Raw genomic sequence first — 22,325 nt, 5'->3', positions numbered from 1 at the left:
CTCAGCTTTAATACAAATCTATTTAAAATCCAAGTACATGCAATGTGTTAAGTCTTAAATAATGATGCCATTAAAATGGATTGCGCTAAAGTTGTACCCAAAGCAATATTAAAAAATGAATGGTTCTACAACATAAAATGTCAATGCATTGAATTTAAAAGTTAAACACAACCGAACTGTACGTAGGCAGCGATTTCTTTCCGCACAGGGGAGCCCGCATAGCACTGCACTTTAACAATATCTGCTATTGTCCGTTAATAAAGATTTTTACGATTGTTTGCATTTGACCTTGAAATGGATGAATTTAATTGAAATGGTTTCCTGAAGGAAAAGTTGTTGGAATACAAACTGTTCATGTGATTTGCACTCCTTAGTTTTAACCTTTGGCCAAGTTCACCCTGGGGTGACCACAAGTTTAAACGATTGAAATATAGTCATTACTTCTAATTTTTCAAATGTTGTCACCCTGACACCACTTGACTGGATCTGGCCCCTTTAAGTCCTCCACAATATTTACCTTTCTGTGTTATTCTTTTCGCTTGACTTGGTTAGAATGTAGAGCTCTTTGCCTGTAACTTTACTGGCCACAAGTATGACTTATTGTTCCTATTTTTCATGTTTTATTCTTTACTTTTCCTGGAGGAATGACCCACTGCTGAATGTTTGATGAGCCAAAACCGAATGTCGGCCAAATCCCGCATTTATGTGTCCAAACCACAGGTGCCTTCCTCCGTCTTCCGATCAGCGCCGTTGCTCTTTAAAGTCCTCCTCAACCCCCCCCCCCCCCCCCCCCCCAACCTCAAACTTCAGGTCTGGCTCTGTTTTGACTGGACGGCCCGCCTCAGAATCAACAAACGCGTCGGAGGTTGGCGGCGCCGAATCTCGTGCCCCCGTTGGAAACCACAACCCGTTCCGACTGGAGACGCGAAAAGGAGGGCCTTCACAATTTCCAAATGAGAAAACAATTAGATCATTTCTATAATTCATGGGTGCGACCGCAGCCTGGGCGCGGAGAGGCTGGCTTTGAGTGTTTGAAGTGCTCCATGTGCTCGCGGTGGTTTCCCGGCCTGATCTCAGCACTGGCTCGGTCCGCTCGGCGGAGGCCGAGGTGTGGGCAGGTAATGTGAACATGCCATTATGGAACATTAAAGATTAATGGACTCTGTGATTTCTCCGAGGCCCTCCTGCCTTATTTGCAGGTGGGCTCTCGGCAAAGTGGCTCGGGAGGTTTGAACCGCGCAGCGATTAAGAGCTCGGTACCTTCGGCGCTACCTTTTAAAGCATGAGTCAGAGCTGTGGCATATCCCAGAGAAGGTGCTTGAACAAAAAAAGATTTGAAAGTGCAGGAACGCTTTCAGATGTATTGCAGTATGTCACAGTGCTCAAGACGGGCAGGGTAAGTGCATCAATCAATGGAGTACATTTTAATGATGCAGGATATTGACGCTGCATGTGTGTGTTTTGGTGTGAAGGTTGCTGGGAGTTTCTGTTATTGTGTGAGGGAGTTCCTATGGTGGGTGTCAGAGGTAAATGTTATTTTTGACCTATAAAGTACCTCCTATTTAGACAAACAACCATTGACACTCACACGTATGGCGATATTTAGTCTTCAAAGTTCCTAACGAATGTTTTTGGAACCTGGGAAGAAGCCGGAGTACCCATAGAAACGTAAGTGCGTGCTTCGCCCCCCGTCAACCACCCGTAGCACTGCTAGTTAAACTGCTGTGTAAACCTGTCACCAGGAAGATGCCTTCACGGATCCCCTCACAATTGGAAACCACAAAACTCCAACAATATGCAGGGCTGCTTCAAATTGATCAGTTAAGAGTCTTTAGTCAAGAAGTGTACTTGAGAATGGTGTGCTTGTTTACATGTTTAGGTACTTACTATATTTGGCATGTCAAGTTTGCACTAAGTGGCTCATTTAATGTGGCTTCAACTACACTAATATTAAAAGTTATTGGTTCATGTTGATGACATCATTCTGTAACCCGTGTGGCCTACAAGTAACGTGTACAGTTACGCTAATGCTCTTTTTGTACTGTGGATACGTGATATATACTTGGCAGCTGATGAAAGTTGCTTGTAACCCCACTTAGTTACTTTTGAAATCAAGTAATCAGTTAAAGTAACTAAGTTACTTTTTCAAGGTAACTGGCAACACTGGTTATTCCTGCCGCCCATGTAACTTCATCGACTGGAGCGTCGCAGCCATATTTTTCCCCCAATCCAATGCTCTCGTCAGGCTCGAGTGCATGGCAAACTACCGTGTGGGTTGCGTTCTCGCACGCATGCCGGCACAAGTAAGTATTCCAAATGTCAGGCCGGCTCCTCGTTGTTTTTAATGAGCTTCGGGCGGCGGGAGTGGATCATTTTCCATGGAAATCCAATGCATTTTAAATAGCAGTGGATCAACATTCCAGGACAGGATTTACATAAGGTAATTGCGAGGTAGTTGAGAGTACCTCCAAGCTGGCAGTGGATTTCTTTCCCTTTCTTACCTTCAGTAATGCAATCAAGTCCATTAAATAGGCAATAAAAACGCAGCAAGACTGTATCAGCGCTCTGTGACGGATAATGGTTCCGCTTCATGGTATCTCTATATTTATCTTAGGCAGTTACGGCTGCTTTTTGAAGCAGAGGGACCGTACTTCTCTTGCCTTTGTGCGATGTGTATTGGCGCTTCTTCCTCACTGTTGCTACACATTGTCTGAAAGAGCCAATCAAAAAATAGAAAGGAGATTATTCTTCTACGACGAACGTACAAATAAGTAATGCAATGCAAACTGATAAAAAAAAAAAATCTATTGTTTTGAAAATATACTGTATATACAAGGCAGCCAGTGATCAATACACCCTGCAAAGACAATACATATGTAAAGCTAAATGCAGTTTTTCTCCAAGGGCCGAAGAGCAAGCAGCTTTGCTCAGCACTCCACAGCCACGTGCTTCTTAATCAAAGCTGGCACACTGGCAATTACCTAATTAGACATCAATTAATCCGCAGCCTTCAGGTCGGCAGCCACGTATGACCTGCGGAGTAATGACAAAAAATGGAAGCGTGGAGATTAATGGAAGCAGAGTGGCAGAGGTTGCCATACATTTTCAGAAATATAGAGAAATATACTTAAGTGCTTTTCATAATTAACAGGTAGGAAAATAATTGATTGCGACAAGAAACCTTAATCACTCCACTCGATAACCAAGATATTAGTGTTGAGTACATTAATTCAATTATGTAATTAAGGCAGAGAGGCGAGTGTAGCTTTAGAGTTGATTGAAGTCGAACGGCAAACTCACCTTTGTGTCTTTTACATTTATGGTCTCCATCCACGCCACGCTTTTATCACGGAGACAGGAAATGCGCGGGAGCCTCTGCATTTTGTTTGTCTTTTTTTTATTAGACAGAGCAATTTCACAAACAGCAGTTAGCCTGAAAAATTACATTCAAATGTGCAGCTGATCACACGGTAAACACTGCAGGAACAGAAGGAGCAGTCTCTTTTTTTTTTTCTCTCTTTTTTTCCACAATCTGCATTTTGCCATCTTTTAATTCAAATGTACAACCTGGAAAATCAGCTATACACACAAACTTCAGTCACTAGAACCCTTTGTAACAACTAGCTTCCGTCAGAGTCAATGAGCTCTGAAATATCTTAAAAGGCTTCCATACAGGCCATGAAGCACTCTTGGTAACGCATCCAACCAACACCCCCCGGAATACTTCAACATTAGCTAAGCGGAGGCTTATCACCGCAGAACACAACACAACATCGCACAACTCACGGTGGTTTTAAAAGCGACCGCAGGACCTCGGCGATGCATCCTGCCACAGGACAAACCAAACTGACACACATTTGAGTTCAAAAGAGCACATACCGCGCAGACGTCACCGAAGCACGTTGACACGACATTTCTGTACAAAGTGGCAAGACGAAAGATGCTGCTGTGCAGGTTTTAATTCACTCCCATGAACAAACACTGTTTTTGATTCCTCCATCGGGTTAACACTTAAAGGGCGAGGGTGAGGGTGAGGTTTAATGGGGGCACAATGTGAAACACTGCTCCAGTTCAGCCAAGTGCAAAAAAACAGAAACAACAACAACAACAAAACATCAGCCTATCAACAACACTGATTATGGCATTACCGGCGTCACAGACGAAGCGCCACGACACAGAAGACCAACACAGTTCAGGCAACATCACGAGGTTTCCGTCTGCCTTTCAACGCCACCGGAGCAGCATCCATAAACGCTCCCCTACACAAGGAGGTTTTACAGGATTCAGTGACTGCGGCACCAAAAACAAAAAAAAAACCTGAATACTCCAAATTCACCAAATCACAAGAGAGGTCATCTGAAAGGTTGTCCGTCTGCAAAGGAACCGCAGCGGAACGGAAAGGTGAGGGAGCTGTTGCCCTTGAAATTCTATTCACCTCCACAACTGGTAAGTGCAATGCCTTGTCGTGCTTGTGTAAACGTTCATGTCAATGAGTTGTTGGATTTTCCAGCTGCCAGGTCCACAGGAACAAAAAAATAAAAAGGGCAAAAAGTGTGGAGCCCCTTTCTGTCTACCTGCCAAAGATGCTTTCATACTCGAGCAATATGAGCTCCACTATCTGGTTCTGGTAGACCATGTGGACCGCGATGTTGCCCGTCTCCGTCTCGGGCCGGAGGAGCGTGGGTCCGAAAACAATGGCCACGCTCTGCGTGGTCATGCGGTTGGCTTCGCCGTGGTCTATCACCCTGTGCGGGAGGGAGGGAGGGAGGGAGATGTGTTATAAACGGCTTTAGGTGAGGGTTTAATTTACCTACGGATTGAGCTTCAGGGTTTCATCTACAAAAACAAGATTACAAGCACTCCTACAGTCTCAAAACACATCTGTAAGGCTCAAGATTGAGCGCGAAGACAAGCCTGCTGACGCTTCGGGCTAAAGGAGAGCAATAATAGTAGTTTTAAATAGAAGCTACATCCTTCCGTGTAGATGCACAAAACAATCACATATTTATGGGGGAGAGAAAATAAGATCAAATCCGCCCGCTTGATATAACGTAGTCCTCCATACACTGAATGTCACGCTGTAAATTTTGCCACTTCGTAGGTACTAAATTACAGCAAATGCAGTGCCATATAAATGCAAATGGGAAGGCTAGGCAAATGTCACTGAGAACATACGATGTTGATGCTGGTGGGTAGAAAAAATATGTGCAACCTCTTTCACGTGGATAATAAGCTAATCGGAAAACCTACTGTTCACTTGAAACATACTTCGAACTAACGCATTACGGTATAATTTAATCAATCGAGCTTTTTTTCTCCCCATCAGGATGATATATGTTACAGTCAAACACCTAATGATGCAAATACGTTTGATTGAGGCCAACATTGTAGAGGAAGCTGCTATTGAAATAAAAGTGAGGATTAAAAAAAACATCTGGATTACATTTCTTTTTTTAAAGGAATACACGTACAATGTGACGTGCAGGGCCATGGAAAGCCGTTGGAGCATTTATGTATGTATGTACTATGTACTAGTACACTCGTTGTCCTCAATAGTAGGTCAATTAAGCACACTCGTAGAGCGACTAGGATGTACTAGTAGAACAACTGTGTCACTACTAACCTTTTTCCACTGCTGTATGAGATTTCTGCGCACTAGTAGAATGGCTGTCATATACGAGGACAACTAACTACATGTTACGAGTGTGGCAAAACTACTAGTGTGCATTTGGTGCAACAAATAGGGTCCATGAGGCTACTAGTGCGTGACACATGCCTACTAGATGGGCCTCGTAGTGTTACTAGTGAAGCACAGTAGTTTATGAGTAAGGCTCAATTGCATACTGGTAAGCCAAAAATTGCCGTAGTCATAGAAAAAAAAAAAAACAGTAGTCCTAACTAGTGAGACACAGTTCTACTGGTGCGATGAATTGTCTTACTAGTGAGGACAAAGAGCGTACTAGTTCCTGGGCCTTAATCTGGATATCAAGGATATCAAACAAATTCTCAAACGGCTTTCCATAATGAGGCACCAATTCGTTAAACATGTAAAACGTATAATAATTGTCATGTGGGGGTGGGGACCGTAATTTAACGACAAAAAGGACTTACATTAAAAGCGTTTAATAAGAGACTTATTAATAATAGGACAACTAGAAACACATGTTCGTACATTACCAGTGTGTATACCACCCAGCATACAAACGTACCTTAAAAGTTGTTCAACAAAACAACAAGCTTCCAACGTCGGTTCAACCCAAATTAAACCTTTAACTAAAATAGTATAGCATTTTCCAAATTAAGGATAAGATGCATTTGTTAATTTTTTGGAATATATAGTGCTATTTACAGTAAAAAAAGATTCTTGATCATCAACAGTTATATTAGCTTCTATAAAAATGGGGATTTTACTGGTAAGAAAAACAGCATAACTACAGTATATATTTTTTCAAAAATACTCAAACTGTATTTTATTGTATTTATTTGATTACTTCTTTAAAGCATTTTTATAAAGAATTTGTAATTAATTTCTTACTAATGCCATGACTTTTTCCATGAACATCTGCTTGCATTGCTTCCTTTTTTTAAGTCATTGAAAAAAGTACTGTAAAAATATTTAGACTTAAGACCAAGAATTTACAATGAATGTATAAATGAGCATTGTGTGAACATCTTACCTGCGCAGGTGTTTGAAGAGGACTTGCATTGTGTCGTGGTTAGGTTTTGGCAACTTCTTGATCAGGTCTTTGATTGAGTTTACTCTCTGCTTGTAGTCAGAACATTCTGGAGCAAAAAGACAGGCGCTGTTGAGTGAATTCATGGGCGTACAGCACCACCTTGTGGCTACATTGGAGACCCAAGTCATTGCAGGTGGAATAGGTGAGGTCAGATTTGAAAGTTACTCACTAATTGCATTAACAAAGTCATTGAAGGATCCGTAAGTGAAGAGAGGTTCCGGAAGTTCCCTGAATAACATCTTGAGTGCTCCTGTCGTGACATGGATGTCCTCCCACTTGCTGTCATCCAGCTCCACCATCTCATCTGATGGAAGGAAAGGGAAGGAAATGGGACAAGATGTATTAAAAGACCGATCATATGGAAGACATGTCAGCATATCTAGTAATATTGTGTACCATTGAGTGTAGATATAGTAGTGATTTCGTCCTACCGTGGTTCACAGCAAAGCGTAGCTTCTGTATCACTGCCAAGTTCCCACTTACTCGATACAAGCCATCGATACTGAGACCTGCAGGACAATGATGGGGACAAAGACAGGGTGGAGAGACATAATGCTTTGTGAGAGTAAAGTCCCCCCCCCCCCAAAGAGAAAAATATATTGTAGACCACCAGGCATTGAAAGAAGGGGAAAAACATTTTGGGGGAAAAAATACAAAATTCAAGCTCTTTATTGGCGAATTATCTATCTTTTAAACTCTCTCAGCTAACTTCAAAAAACTATGTCTAAGAATCTGCACACAATTATACATTTAATGGTGAGCAGCTCTGGTATCTTATTTCAATCATTTATGTTTGCGTCATGTTATTAGATAAATGTTGATTCTCAACTGCTCCAGATGAACGTGGTAGCACTGTTGGTTTCTGTAATTGTGACACGATAGTGGTGATACAGTACAAAGAGGTGGAATAAATTGGGTAAGTCCCCACCGAAGGGGACTGCCCACCATACCAAATGCAATGCCCATCGCTGTAAAAAATAGAATATGATGAACATGAATACTATTATGGCTCTGAAGGAATGTTACTTCAGGAAAAACAAAAGCATTCTATTGGGAACTGTAAATAAACATTTCTAACTGAATATTTGGGCATGATCTCAAAAAGAGATGAACCAGGTGATGATCTGAATCATACCCGTGTTCTCCACATGGTCAATACACATTTTGACAAATTTGGGCACAGATGTGTTCTCCCGCTGGCAGAGGCTGCTTAGACTGCAGCCAAAAACTTGATCTGAAAAACAGAACGAAAAATGACATTTGTGAACTCCTACATTGTGTTCAGCGAGCGGAACACGCATTTCAAACGTGGTCCCGCTGGCATCGACCGTTCTTCCTGCACTGCTCTAGTGCGGCTACCTTTGATGTAGCCTTTGTCTCTGACCGCCTGGTAGGTAGGTCGACGTGTTAAGAACTTCTTGAGCTTCAGCCGAGTTTTTTTCTGGTCTGATGAGTCCATACTGACAGACGTCTTCATCACAACTAAAAGAAACAAGCAGATACGTGTGTGTGAGTGCATATTTTAAACTATAACAAATAAAAAAGTGTATTAGCGGTTGGCCTCACCTCTGTTCTTCTTAGAGTCTCGCTGATCTTTCTCTTTGTCCTGTTTCTCAGCTCCTGGAGATTCTGGCATATCCTCTTCAATGGCCTCATCCGACTCCCATGCCTGCACAAGAGCCAAATTGTAACCTTTTAGATGAGGTTACACTTGTTAAACCAATCCACCAATATGACTAACGCCACTCACATGTGTGTTAATGGTCTCAGTTAGGGCCCGGTACCAGTCGTTGATGACACTGTCAATTTCAGACTGGATCAACAGTTCAGTCCCCTGACGTGTCTTCAACTAAGGAATCCAAAGGTTGGATTTCAGAGGAGCAATATACACTTATTCACTACAAGTTAGGGATATTCGACTTTGTGGTGAAATTTCAGAATGAACCTAAAATGCCGTATACAAGAGCTGAGAAAAGGTCAAATAAAATTTGTCCGTAAAGGTTATAGTGCATTTTTGGTATTTCGCCCAAAAGTCGAACATCCCTAATGCATTCTGGGCCAAAGTGTCTCTATGTTAGATACCTCAATGACGTGCTTCTTGCTGGACTTGTCCTTGGAAGCCCATTCCACCGAACCCCCGCGCAAGTCAACAGTGAACTCTGGCTTCGATTGGTTGCTGCCAAACTTCTGAAATGCAGTGATGCATTATTAGCGATAATGTCGTCAAGATGGGACCATAAGAGCAAGCCTGTTTGAATAAAATAACTGTGCTTCAAAAAAAAAAAAAAAGACAGGCCATTAAAAAAGGTGTGTTTAGGATAGAAATAAAGAAGAAAAAGGTTAAGCTACTGTATTGAAGAAGTTACAATTATATATATTGTAAGGCGGGGAAATCACTGTTAGTAATGTTATTATGTCAAGTTACTCAGACACAAATATGGCCGCCACAATGATTTTTGGCACACATACTACATTATTAGTGCCATCTCTGGGTTAAATTAAATTGTTAACTATCATATGAATGACATTGAATTTACAAGAAAAAAACTGCCCTAATATTAATGTGATACCATTCTTTGAACATGTAGATATCTTAAGTACACACAATTTTAACATCATCCAAATAGAACTATGACTTGATGACTAAACTATGAAGTGCTTTGCAGCACATGTAACTGATGACTATGAATTCAATGTATCACCCAGGTTCCAGCAACGGGACACAATTGCAGATAGGTATTCGAAGTCTTTGAAAGTCAGCAGAGGGACTGTATACGTACAGGTATACTACAGGTAGCTGTACAGTACTGTATATCAGTTAGGTGAACTGAAATTTACATTAACAATAATTATAAGAAGTCTGTTGAAGAATGCTGGTCACCTTCCGATTTGTTACAGGTTGAAACGCTTTCCAAAGGAACTATGCTATAAAGATATCCGTTACATGGTGAAACTATTTGAATCATACAACCTTTAATTAACTGTAGATGCAATGTTTTATGTCATGTCTGAGGTTTTTTTTTTTCATGCAACTCAAATGTCACATGAATAACACACAGACACACGAGCAGTTAGACTTGCGAGGTGCCTATTGTTTTTGTAGAAATTCTTCTTATTATTTTTTTTTTAGTCATGACAAAAAGCCATTTTTGAGGCACTAAATGTGCACGAAAACTCACGAAATTTAGCACGCACATCGGGCCTGATGACATTTTTTTATAATTTCACGTTTTCGGCCGCAGTTTCCTAAAAATGGCTCAACAGCACCACCTAGAACGACGCAAAAAGTACATCAAAGGCGAACTCGGTGATCCGTATGACCTACGGCTCTGAAAATTGGTACGATATAAAGGGGACCCAGACGCACAAAAAAGTCAGTGCGGCCGATATCGTAACTCCAACAGGAAGTGACCTATGACCTTTTGAAGGAAAGAAGTGCAACATTTTTGCATTTTTTCAGGGTTGATACTTTTGCGAACTCCTACAGCTTTCATCCGATTCACTTCAATTTGCGGCCCTTCATCGTGCCAATACCCCAACCTGCCAGGACCTCAAACTGCAAGTACACCAACGGGGCCGGGGTGCGAGGGCCCGATTATAGCTGCGCAAAGCTCTAATTAATCATGAAAGCTGGTGTAAAGGTGGTGTGAATGCCAATTCTTTCCCCAAAAAAGAGGCAAATTCTCTTCCTAAATTTTGGCTGACTTCTTAATTCCGCGTTTCTGTACGTTTTCATTTTGGAGGCAATCCTAACCATTTACAACCTAACAACATGCAAATGCACAGAAACAGAACATGTGACAACCAGTTGAATGTCACCTATTTATGATGTGTGCTTTCATGACATTGTATCACTTGTATAATCAAACCGACTAAATCGCCGTGTTGGGTTTCCTCCCAAAGACATGCATGGCAGGTTAATTGAAGTCTCTAAATTGCCCCTAGGTGTGAATGTGAGTCGTATGGTTGGTTGTTTATGTGTGCCCTGCGATTGGCTGGCGACCAGTTCAGGGTGTAGCCCGCCACCTGGCCGATGATAGCTGGGATAGGCTTCAGCACTCCCGTGACCCTTGTGAGGATAAGCGGTTCAGAAAATGGATGGATGGTACTATGCCAAAATAAAAAATTAAAAAGTGGCACACACATTCAAAATGCTTAAGTCACATGACATAGAGCTCCCTAAGTTAATAGGTGCCAGGTTTGTATTTTTTATAAAGATGCAGTTAATATTAAAACTGAACCATTAGCACACAGTGACACACACACTAGTCTGTCAGTTAGCCAAAGCAGCGGTGACTGAAAGTAGGACAGGCGGTAGCAGCCTTTGCAGGGCTATAGTTTACATAGGAGACAGCAGGACGGGGCTTGACTGAATGCTTCCAGTTGCTAAGAAGAGTGAGGAGCAGCTCGGGGATGGAGCCATTGCGGTAATAAGACTTCAGGAAGGAGGAGAGGAGAAAGCAATGAACATAGGATGAGAATATTCTTTGTACAGATGGCTAAGAAAACTATGAAGAGAGAGCTTGGCCAAAACATGAGGACACAAGAATACGTACCCAGCTAGTGCTTCCTCCTTGACCTTTTGCAAAGAGGAGCGAGGAGCCCTGTAACACCGTCCATGAAGATGCCCAGTTCTTCCTGCGTGTCAAAACCATTAAATATGTTTAGAAGATTACAGCAAAGTCCTTCAGGCCGGTGCTTCAAATCTTCCTACCTGACTTTTTTCCCATTCTCTGTGATTTTGGTGACATTTAGGACCCCACACTTCTCTGATGGCTGAGGAGGAACAGATAAGCAAATCAGAACCCCAACACATGCATGAAAAAAAAACATTCAACAGGCTGACTGACACAAGATGGGACCGCGTCTCTATACATATGGTCTGAAAAAATGGATTTTTGCTGGTAATACAGTGGAACCTCAAATGTATATGTGGGATGCTGGTTGACCAATTAGTTCATGTTTTGAAGTAATTTTTCCATACGAAAAAAATAAGTCATACAACTGTAATAACTATTTTCAGTCATTAACTGGAATTAGGCATTCAATAAAAATGTGAGCCTACCAATAACTTCAATGACATGCAATCAGTGTGGAGGTGGAAGGGGGCGGATGCAAATTGCCTCATGCCTGACATTGCAGTGTACAATCTGTCCTTGTTTTGTTATTATTGGCTTTTTTTCCCCCGTATTGTACTGAGCAGCCTGGATAGAAATGTGTGCAATGAACGACGACAGACCATGAAGTTTATTTGCATACGAGATCATGTCGACTCAACGCAGAGTTATTTAATTGCAGGCACGGACAGACACCACCGGGGCTGGTGGGCGGGTGTCGGGGTTTGATTCCATTCTATGGCTGTCGTCAATTCTTCTACTGAGCTGTAGTTTCACAAACTATGCTGAAGTCACACAAGATTTGCTGCGGTTCATGTGTGATGCCATACAAGCCTGCTGTTCAAATGCCAGGTCATTGCACAACTTGAGTTGTACACTATTCACAAAAAGCTAGGGATAGTCGCCTTTCAGGTGAAATTACAGGACCCTGGTGAGGATAAGGGGTACAGAAAATGGATGGGTGCATGAACCTTAGATGCACTATAGCCTTTACAGGGAACTGAATGTGACCTCATCAGCAGCCTGCAACAGCGATACAAGAGACAAAGAGGCACAGAAAGACTGAAGTGGATAGTATATATAGTATATATTTTGCCCTAAAACTGTAAAGCAATTCAAAATCTGAGGTTCCACAGTAGATTTAAGAAAAAGGTTACATGTGGTGGTGCAGTTAGCTAGAGATGGGGACATGCAGAAGATGACCAAAAAGTCAATGCAAAAAAAGACTGGTTTCATGAGCGAGAGAATGAGAAGAAAGATGTGTTTGTACTTGGATGATGAGTGCAATGCAGTGAAAGCTGGAATACTAACAGTTGAGGGGTGCTTAGGAGATGATGGGCAGGAGTCAGAGTCGGGAGAGCTCTGCTTGGGCGCCGGAGCACACTCCTAACAACAAGAGGCATGACATGAAGATTTTCTAAAAGACTATCAGGCAACTACAGAAGTCAATGAAGACAGTAGGTTAGTGGGTGAGAAGGAAATGGATCAGAAACCGGCAGTAAAATCAGAACATTGGGTTGCATGTTACATAATAAAGAGGAACAAACTATGTGGATTTTGATTCATACAGAGGATTGTGTGATTTTTCCTCCTTGTGTTAGTTCTGATTCCGGTTCCAAACGATTCTCGATTCAGATTCGGTTAGGGGGCTGGGTCAAAAAAGTTTGCATGGTTTCAATAAAGGGTGTCCAAATTATGAACATCCATTTTCTTAGCAGGCCGGAGCATAGACTAAAATCAACATTTGACTCGAGGTTCTCTATAAGCAGTAGCAATATCAATCCAATGAACTAAAAGGCAATGTTTGTGGAACTAACCCAATTGACTTAATATTCATTTATTAATTTTTCAGCGAAAAGTTCAATATAGCATTGTTAAAATATTTATTTTTAACTGTTTCATCACATCAAATGGTTTATTTGTGCAAGTTTTAACCTGACTTCGTGTTTTAAGCTTGTAGCCTTTTATTTTGAAGGGTACACACCAGAACTCAGCATTTTGGTATGAAAAGTAAATTCACACAACACCGGTGATTATTATTATTATTTTTTTTTTTTAATCGATGAAACTAAATGCTATAAAACGCTGATTCCTTTCCCTACCCACCGATGAGGCACAAGGTTAGGGTTTGTGATACTGTGAGACAATGTTTATGTAAAATTTCTCCCAATTCATTCATGGTGAAGATTTAGCCCAATGTTCAGCTTTTTTTTTTTTTTTTTGTCATCGCCGCTTACGTTGGTTTGAAGACGCAAATAAACGCTCAAAACCATCAGTGCAAAAGTGCAAGCAACAGTTTACCTTGTTAGCTGTCTCAATGTTGGCACAGACGTATTTTATTGTTTCACTCACCCACTTGACAGTGTTGACTGCACCGAAGCTCTGCACGGTGGAGGCTGAGGCTCGGAGCGCCTCAGACGCTACACATCGTGAAAGCCTCCTTTGCACAATGCAATCTTACTCCAATTGTTGCACTGAGGAGACTGGTCATTAATTTTAAGAAAGTTAAGACACACTTTTGTTCGCCGCAGCCACCGTTGGTCAAAGCCACGTCATCGCGCGCTTTCTTCTTCATTGGTTTACGCCGCTTCATTGTTTTTCGCCACTACTTTTTCGCGGCTGGAGGACTAGGCATCAAAACTGGGAACCGAAATTTTTAAATTTGAACGGTTCCGGGAGAACCGGAACGCTAGTCCCGTTTCCTATAGGTTCTTGACTCTCGATACCCAACCCGATGTACAACGCACCTTAACCTTATTAAAAAATATATGTAGGTAAGTATCTTATGTCATAAAAGCAAACAACGAATTCCAAGATTCCAATACTTGCTTGTTTGGAGAAGCAGCAGCCAGGGTAAAGAGTAAGCAATGTGCTTTGCTTTCAGTTATGACAGTCAAACAACGGAGGTCAAGATGACTTTCTGAATGAGCAACACCACTACTTCGGTTCACAGAGGCAAGTCAAATGTCCACTTAGCTGTAGGAAGATCTTGCAGATGCGCGTCAACGGTGACGCAATGCCTGATTAACGACGATCGTAGTACAATAATCTTTTCCCTGCACCTTAATAGTAAAACCAGTAAGACTTCAGACATACAGTTGGGACTACACAAGTCTTAGGAAACTGGCTGCAGAGAACTTGATCATCAGGCCTTCTACTATGGACCATACCACACGTAGGATTCTTTTAAACATTTTGCTAACTGAAATTTTACATATTGGTTTTAATTTTTAATTTGACTCCACGTTACAGGAGGCCTACCTTGTCGTTGAGATCAAGAACATATGTGCTGTGTCTCCACTTAGTGAGGATGATGGGGTCCGGCTGCTTCCTCTCCAGGCTCCGACTCTTGGGGGCCTCACCAGACTGAGGGGAGATGTTGTACTGCGTGGAGAAAGGATCAGACCACAAAAAGTTTTAACTCCACTGAGCGGCCCATCAGCACCTGCACCCTCGCCCTACCTCTCCTCTTGCTGTCCACAGCAGCATTGGAGAGAGGGGTCTCTCCCACAGTCTACCACCATCACCTGTGAGGACCTCTAAATGTGCCCATGTCCGATTTTCAGAGTAGGCACTCAAAGAATGGAGCTGCCCACTCCAATGTACTCTAAAGCCTCCAGATTAGTCGTAGCATGAGCCATTAATAGTCCCGCAGGAGGAGTTCAATTACAAAAGTGGGTCCTGTGAGCTTCCCAGACACTCATCCACTTACATAAACGGGCCTCAGATGGCACGCCAAGGAGACGAGCTATATTAAAGGTGATGTCATTTGAGAAGACTTTCAGGTGCATGGTGTGATGTAAACAGAGTGCAGTAAAAGAACATTTGGAAAGGTAACGTTAATATAGTAAACTCACCTTAGGTAATTCCCATTCAGACCTGGATCCGTCAGCATTGTAGTAATAAGGTCGGCCTTGCTCATCAATGTGCTTTATCCACTACAAAGACAGGCCGCATTTAGTAAATCCACTGCAGTGGTGTCATTAAGCAAGGCAGCAAAGCCTTAATTGCTCAGGTGTGTCTCAAGTCCTATAAGTACCGGTGGTAGTAGTAATATCTGCCTTCTTCTATGGATGAGTGTTCACAATGAGCCATAATAAAATACATGACCCACTAGCTGGACTATAATAGCAATCCAATGCTTAATAAATGTATTTTAGACTACCATTATGTCAGGATTATGACACAGTTGCCCTAAATTATCCACATTGGTAATTACCAAATTCATTGCTTGTTCATGTTATAGAAGCCCTTTACCAAAATATGTTAATGCTAAAATATAAGTTATTCATTACATTTTCAAGTTGACACTTTTCCAAAACATGGGAAATTAGTAAATCACATGATTATTTCTTGATTAAGATGTAAAATTACAAAGGACTACCTGCATCCCTGAACAACAACAAAAAAACATGTTTTAGTGGTTGAATATTATCCTTCAGTTGCTCAAATTTGGGTATAAACAAGTTAAATTTTGTTCTTGAAAGACTTAAAATAATTCCGTTTTCTCAGAAAAGATACACATGCAGACAAAAACTAAATAATTGAAGAGAATTTAAATAACTATGCACACTAAAAATATGCAGAACACTGTTGACGTATTTTACAAGTTGAACTTGGCTGTAATTCATTTTGCTGTGATGAACCAATCAGGGAAAGAAAAAAAAGAAAAAAAGAAAAAAAGAAAAATCAAAACAAAAAAATGCTAAAATGCTGACCATCGAGGGCCAACTCACTTTCCCCGGCTGCACAGAGGAGACTGTTGGGAATAAATTAATAAAATTTTGTCGAAAAAATATTATATTATATATTTATTATTTTTTTGCCTCTGATAGCGTTGAATGTTAAAATGTCGCTGCACCTTCTCTTGTGTGTATTCCGAGACGTAAAGGATGTGTCCATGCTCATCAAGTTCCTCAGACCAGCCTCTTGGGGGCGACCCGTACTGGCTGTCAGACTGGCTGGAATAGGTGCTGTGGCAGTTTTCTTCAGAAGAGAGCAGCTATTGAGAAAAGATCAAAAGGGAACGCGCGTATGTAGGTATATAATAAGACCAGGACACAACAATTTAGCAGGAAAACTAGAAAATGATATCACTATACATGTACTGTATGTCTCTGTAAGATGACCTAGGAGTTTGCTGACCTTGAACAGAATGTGAAAAAAAGCCCAGTCCAGTTTTATTCCAAAACAATCTAGTCTGCATGATCCAGAGCCCAAATAATTGTGATGAATAAAGATAAGAATAGGGAACAAATCACTTTAATTTTGTGGCTGAATTGTTGTTGGCAAATAATTTAGTCGGTCATAATTTAAGACTCCCTGACTGACTAAAACGAGCTTGCATTATAATCTATTAATTAAACCTTTGTCGGGAGCACAATATGTTAATAAATGCCTTTCTCGATTACATAACGCAATGTACCAAATTACCACATGGTGGTGCTGTCGAGTAAGAATACAAAATTGCCCCGTCTAATCATTTTATGCTTACAATAACCAAAAACTAACATTTAAAGTATTGGTTTACAACCAGTATGCCAGTATTTCTAAGACTACCAATCATGTACAGCATTTAGTGTGGTCTTAAAAACTGGAGTCAACTGAATTCCTAATGTCTTTAATTTTGAATTTCAATTGGCCCACGAGGAATAAAATGTTCTGACTCTCAATGTGGCATCATAACTACTATGCATATTACAACACGCCTCAAAAGGACCCTCAATTGATGTTTCTGTTTTTCTTCCTCCCTTACCTCACTCTCTGCCATGCCTTGGCTTTCTCCTCGGAAGCTGTTAGTGCTGCCGCTGGTGTCCCGGGTGCGTGGCGGTTTCCACGTGCGCTCCCCCGTGGTCCGGTTATAGTAGAAATGTCTGCCACTCAAGTCTTTGTGGGTCTCCCAGTCGCCGAGGATGTGAAGAGGTGAGCCCGAGGGGACGGGCGGCAGACTGGACTGAGAGATCTTAAGCTCCTGGAGGTTGGTGTAGACAGGAGAGTCCGATCTGCCCTGACCCGCAGGCGATGTAGTCTGAAGAAGGACACAAGAACGAGAGAGGACGTCTGATTTGAGTCTTCAAATACCTCTTGATCACACTGGACGTACAGACACACAAGGAGATTTTCTGTGAGAAGGGTATCATGTTGATGATTTCAACAGCAAGCATTTAAGACGGAGATATCATCACACAATGACACAATTTTATAGGTTTTAGTTGTTTGATCTTTGTCAAATCACTATTACAGAAAAAAAAGGCACATTCAAATTACAATATAACACCTAATACCATATTAATGCCACAAATCCAACAAGCGTTTTGCTCTCAGAATCAGAATCCTGACAACATCCAAAGGTCACGCTACAAAAGCTAGAAAGCAAAATTTCCATAGCTACAACTAATCATGTTCAAGGCTCTTCTGAATGCTTGCGAAAATTATCTTGAGACCGATGCCAGTGCCAAGTATACTGTAAACGGTCGAGCAGGAAAAAAGGACAATCAAATGGTTCAATGTGTGAACGCAAAAAAAATTCTAAAAGCTTCTGAAAGGACTTTACCAAATCTCAGTGCTCTTGAAATATCAGGAATTCAAACACAATTATAATTTTACAGTTAGCTAGACTAGAATTAATTGTTGATTAATCTTGTCCACGAGGCCAAATTTCATTGACACACATCGGGCCAAATAGACCCCCCGATAAATACATTTATCATTTTGAAACTACATTTTGGATTTATTTGGGTTGTCCAAATTGGCTTGATGATTAGAAACATTTAAGTTCAATAATTATAATTAATTCACACTCACATTCACACCTCGGGTCTTAGAGTCTTCAATTAACCTACCCTGCATGTTTTGGGGATGTGGGAGGAAACAGGAGTACCCGGCGAAAACCCACGCAGGCACGGGGAGAACATGCAAACGCCACACAGGCGGGGCCGGGATTTGAACCCCGGTCCTCAGAACTGTGAGACAGATGTGCTAACCAGTCTCCGGTCACTTTTGCCGCCTCACTCAACATTGCCAAATCAAAATGGGTACAGTTGATACACTTTACGGATTATTAATGTGCAGGTTTACTTACTGTTGTCTAGCCAGTGAATATAACTAAATGAAAACCATTGGCCAGCTCTATTCTTAAAACCAAGTACAAATTCAAAATAGAAGTGACGTCAAGACGACAATGGGTGCCCTCTGTTGTATAAAGTGACTGTTCTTTATCGAATAAGGATAAAGTGCTTTAAACCTGATGCACCATATGGTGAGACAAAGCCCCAGTATAAATGTTTATTATTTGAAGTCAACATCAAGTATTTTCTTGGCAGACTGTAGTCTAATGCTATCAGTAAGGATCCCTGGAATTCAATTTAACAATTTACAGAGAACAAAGCTGGTGAAGGCATTTGTCTGACTGAAACTTAATAAAATGGAAAATAAGGGAAGGTACAAAACAAGACACCTGGTAATTGTTATGCTGTCAAAAATTCCCTCTGTGTCATCAAAGTCCTGTTCTAAATCCCTGTAATACACACATAACTGTGCTAATTACAAAAAAAATAAGCACTTTCATGAAATGTTATATTCATCTTTTCCTCTGCAGATCACCTTGTATCTGGAGATCCTCACAAATACCTCATCATCATCCTCGCCGGCCCTCCTGTAACCTTTGAATGCACGATGCATAGTGGTGAGTGGTGGCTGCCAAAGCAGGACGGGCAACACACTGACCCTTGCCTTCACCTCTCTAATGCGAGTGGCCGTCGCTGTGCAAGACAGAAAATAGAAGGAGCGACAAGAGCGAAGAGGAATAGGCTCTATCTCTCAAGTGCACACTGCAGTGACACAACAGGAAATAGTGCTGAAATATTAAGATCCTTTCTTGCAAGATTTGGTAGCCTTTTATGGGGTGAAGAACCATATTTGGTAACTTGAGATGGTGTTGAAAATTAACCTCACGTCTCATTATGAGGTAGGAAAAGGGGATAATTTCATGCAGCTAATCTGAGAATACCCATTTTGAATGATTTGCATACAAATATAATCATGATATATTAAGGGCTGGGCGATTATGAAAAAAATAATCACAAAGAATCCCAAAATAAATTTGTAATAAGTCAAATAACATTACAAAATCGAAATTAAAACAATAAATACAGCCATGGTTAAAAACATGGGCACGCCTGGAGTGACTGTATTGTCTATATGAATCCCCCAAAATCCTCTCAATATTCGGGCATTTAAAAACTCGAAATAATGTTGGTAATCCTAATTGATGTAAAACAGGAACATTTTAGTCTGATTTCATGTCAGTGTAAAAAAGCGTTTGTCTTTTTATACAAAGCCATGACTCCATCTGCTGTTCCTGCTCGGCACGCCTATGCCTCTTAGGGGTGGTGTGGTGTGATACTGTAAATATGTAGCTCCATGCATGTGAGTTAAAAAAAAGAACTAAACTAACTTGTTTTTCACAGATTGGGAAGACTATATGCCTGTGAGTATTGTTACCTTGTCTGTATGTGTTACTGTGGCGTTTGTGTGTGAATATTCGTTATTTGAAGGTAAATCCTTTCATCTAATGCTAATGTTGGCTAGCCCGGCAATAGGGTTTTCCATTGGCTGTTAGAATAAGTTGGCGGTCTAAAACGATGTGTGTCCTGAATATACAGTGGGTACAGAAAGTATTCAGACCGCCTTACATTTTTCACTCTTTGTTATATTGCAGCCATTTGCTCAAATCATTTAAGTTAATTTTTCCCCCTCAATGTACACACAGTACCCCATATTGACAGAAAACAAATGAAATTGTTGACATTTTTGGAGTTTTATTAAAGAAGAAAACTGAAATATCACACAGCCATAAGTATTTCGACCCTTTGCTCAGTATTTAGCAGAAGCACCCTTTTGAGCTAATACAGCCATGAGTCTCTTTGGGAATGATGCAACAAGTTTTTCACACCTGGACTTGGGGATCATCTGCCATTCCTCCTTGCAGATCATCTCCAATTCTGTCAGGTTGGATGGTGAACGTTGGTGGACAGCCATTTTCAGGTCTCTCCAGAGATGCTCAATTGGGTTTAAGTCAGGGCTCTGGCTTTGCCATTCAAGAACAGTCACGGAGTTGTTCTGAAGCCACTCCTTCGGTATTTTATCTGTGTGCTTAGGGTCATTGTCTTGTTGGAAGGTGAACCTTTGGCCCAGTCTGAGGTCCTGATTGCTCTGGAGAAGGTTTTCGTCCAGGATATCCCTGTACTTGGCCGCATTCATCTTTCCTTCGATTGCAACCAGTCGTCCTGTCCCTGCAGCTGAAAAACACCCCCACAACATGATGCTGCCACCACCATGCTTCACTGTTGGGACTGTATTGGACAGGTGATGAGCAGTGCCTGGTTTTCTCCACACATACCGCTTAGCATTTAGGCCAAAAAGTTCTGTCCTCGCCGCAGCACAATTGTTTTTCTTCAATTATGTTTTTATGATCGTGAGAAGCCATAATCGCCCAGCCCTATAATACTGTGTATCATTATAACTGAATATAATTTTTACAATTTAAATAGTCTTGCCGTCAACTCCAATTATCTTTCAACGATTCAGATTGTGGCTAAGGACTCATTGGCACTTTTATAGAAACCGACTATTCCCACCATTGACTTTAAATGAAATAAACTGGTGTATTTGGTGTGCTATGTTTTTGTTAGTGGGCCTTGTAAGTCCCCCCACACAACACTGTATCGTTTCCATGTTTGTTTGAGGCAAATGAGATGGTGCAAATGGGCTGGAAGCAACTGATCGACACCTCAGGTCACTGACAGCTTATTGAATGTGGAAAGGACACGTGGGGGAGGGGAAGTGTAAATGAGGTGTGGACGGAGTCAGATTCAAGGCAGCAGTGAATAGAGAGCAAGGTGTGCATTATTGAACGCATAAGACGCGGTAGGATGCCTGTAAGGCATCTGCTGACAATTGGCCAGCAAATGGAGCCCCTGTGTGTACTGTGTGTGCTTATTGCTAAGAACATAGTTTCTGTAGTTATTGACATGTTGGGACAAATTATTCAAGTTTTCCCTTTGCTTTCCCTCCCAGCCTCATGTCCCACAGTGCTTGTAGAGTCAATGAAAAAGACTGGTGCCTCACACTGCGTTGTAAATGAAACCATAAATAACGAGTGTAAAGAGGAGCAGGTCAAGGTAAGGGCAGTGGGGATGGTGTTTTGTAGTACTATCACATGTCCACTTGGTGACTCACGCGAGCTGGGGTTAGAGACCAGGAGAGCAGCAGGGTGTGAGTCTGCTTCCAAAGATTGTGGCCATGCTGAAGCAGTGTGAGGGGGAGGCGCTTCTATATATGCACACATCGAAAACCACTCTGCTGCATCACTGTGCACTATTTGAGACACGTGGTGTTAGTGCAGCATTTTACACAAGAGCCCAAACTCATTCACTCACCTTGCTGCAGTAGAGCAGTTCTCCTTTCTACATTTTAAGTGGATGGACTGCCACATATTTAAAACATCTTGCTGTGACTATTCATCAGTGTAACTTTCAGCCTAAAATGCTTTGTGTCTTCAGTTGGCCACAATCTAATTTATTCACAATCACAGTGAATGGTGTGGCATGAAGCATCAAAAGCTTGTGGGGGTGGCAGTGGGAGGATTGACAGGTGGTCCCATCAGAGTCGCATCATTTATGCATGACGAATTGAACAAATGGGGAGAGAGCTTGTGAGATTTTAAATGTGTCACTTCAAATACTTTACGGTGTTTGATGTAGTCACACAAGAGAAACAAGAGTACGCATGAATGACAGCCATTAAAAATTCTGCTTTACTGCTCAGTATGATTGCCAGCATGTGTGGATAGACTGGTGAACCTACCACATGCAGCCCTGCACCCACATCTCCTTGGAAACATTGCAAGACAAGCACCTTGTTCCAAGCATACTGCTGCCAAATGCAAAAATAGTCGATGCCTGTTGATTGT

General features: G+C 41.5%; 1 protein-coding gene across 7 annotated transcripts in view; it reads right to left on the bottom strand.

Moving 5' to 3' along the window:
- Window positions 1-3,380: 3,380 nt before the first annotated feature.
- arhgap12b (Rho GTPase activating protein 12b) overlaps window positions 3,381-22,325 on the bottom strand; it is a 45,065-nt gene continuing 26,120 nt past the window's right edge. For 2 of the 7 annotated variants that reach the window (XM_061758206.1, XM_061758212.1), the window contains 17 exons: window positions 17,109-17,381; window positions 16,215-16,355; window positions 15,211-15,291; window positions 14,615-14,737; window positions 12,665-12,739; window positions 11,452-11,513; window positions 11,294-11,375; window positions 11,081-11,173; window positions 8,820-8,924; window positions 8,488-8,586; window positions 8,304-8,406; window positions 8,097-8,219; window positions 7,873-7,971; window positions 7,169-7,246; window positions 6,907-7,041; window positions 6,678-6,783; window positions 3,381-4,745 (listed from right to left, as the gene is read on the bottom strand). In XM_061758206.1, the coding sequence (XP_061614190.1) occupies window positions 4,571-4,745; window positions 6,678-6,783; window positions 6,907-7,041; window positions 7,169-7,246; window positions 7,873-7,971; window positions 8,097-8,219; window positions 8,304-8,406; window positions 8,488-8,586; window positions 8,820-8,924; window positions 11,081-11,173; window positions 11,294-11,375; window positions 11,452-11,513; window positions 12,665-12,739; window positions 14,615-14,737; window positions 15,211-15,291; window positions 16,215-16,355; window positions 17,109-17,381 (1,953 nt within the window). In that variant the 3' untranslated portion in view covers window positions 3,381-4,570. Of the gene's footprint in view, window positions 4,746-6,677; window positions 6,784-6,906; window positions 7,042-7,168; window positions 7,247-7,872; window positions 7,972-8,096; window positions 8,220-8,303; window positions 8,407-8,487; window positions 8,587-8,819; window positions 8,925-11,080; window positions 11,174-11,293; window positions 11,376-11,451; window positions 11,514-12,664; window positions 12,740-14,614; window positions 14,738-15,210; window positions 15,292-16,214; window positions 16,356-17,108; window positions 17,382-18,955; window positions 19,109-22,325 lie in introns of those variants that run through there. The other 5 variants (XM_061758213.1, XM_061758208.1, XM_061758207.1 and 2 more) reach the window with 5 other exon arrangements.

The sequence above is a fragment of the Phyllopteryx taeniolatus genome, chromosome 20 (genome assembly GCF_024500385.1).
Source record: "Phyllopteryx taeniolatus isolate TA_2022b chromosome 20, UOR_Ptae_1.2, whole genome shotgun sequence".
NCBI classification, from domain to species: domain Eukaryota; kingdom Metazoa; phylum Chordata; class Actinopteri; order Syngnathiformes; family Syngnathidae; genus Phyllopteryx; species Phyllopteryx taeniolatus.
This window is presented reverse-complemented; position numbering and strand designations above follow the sequence as displayed.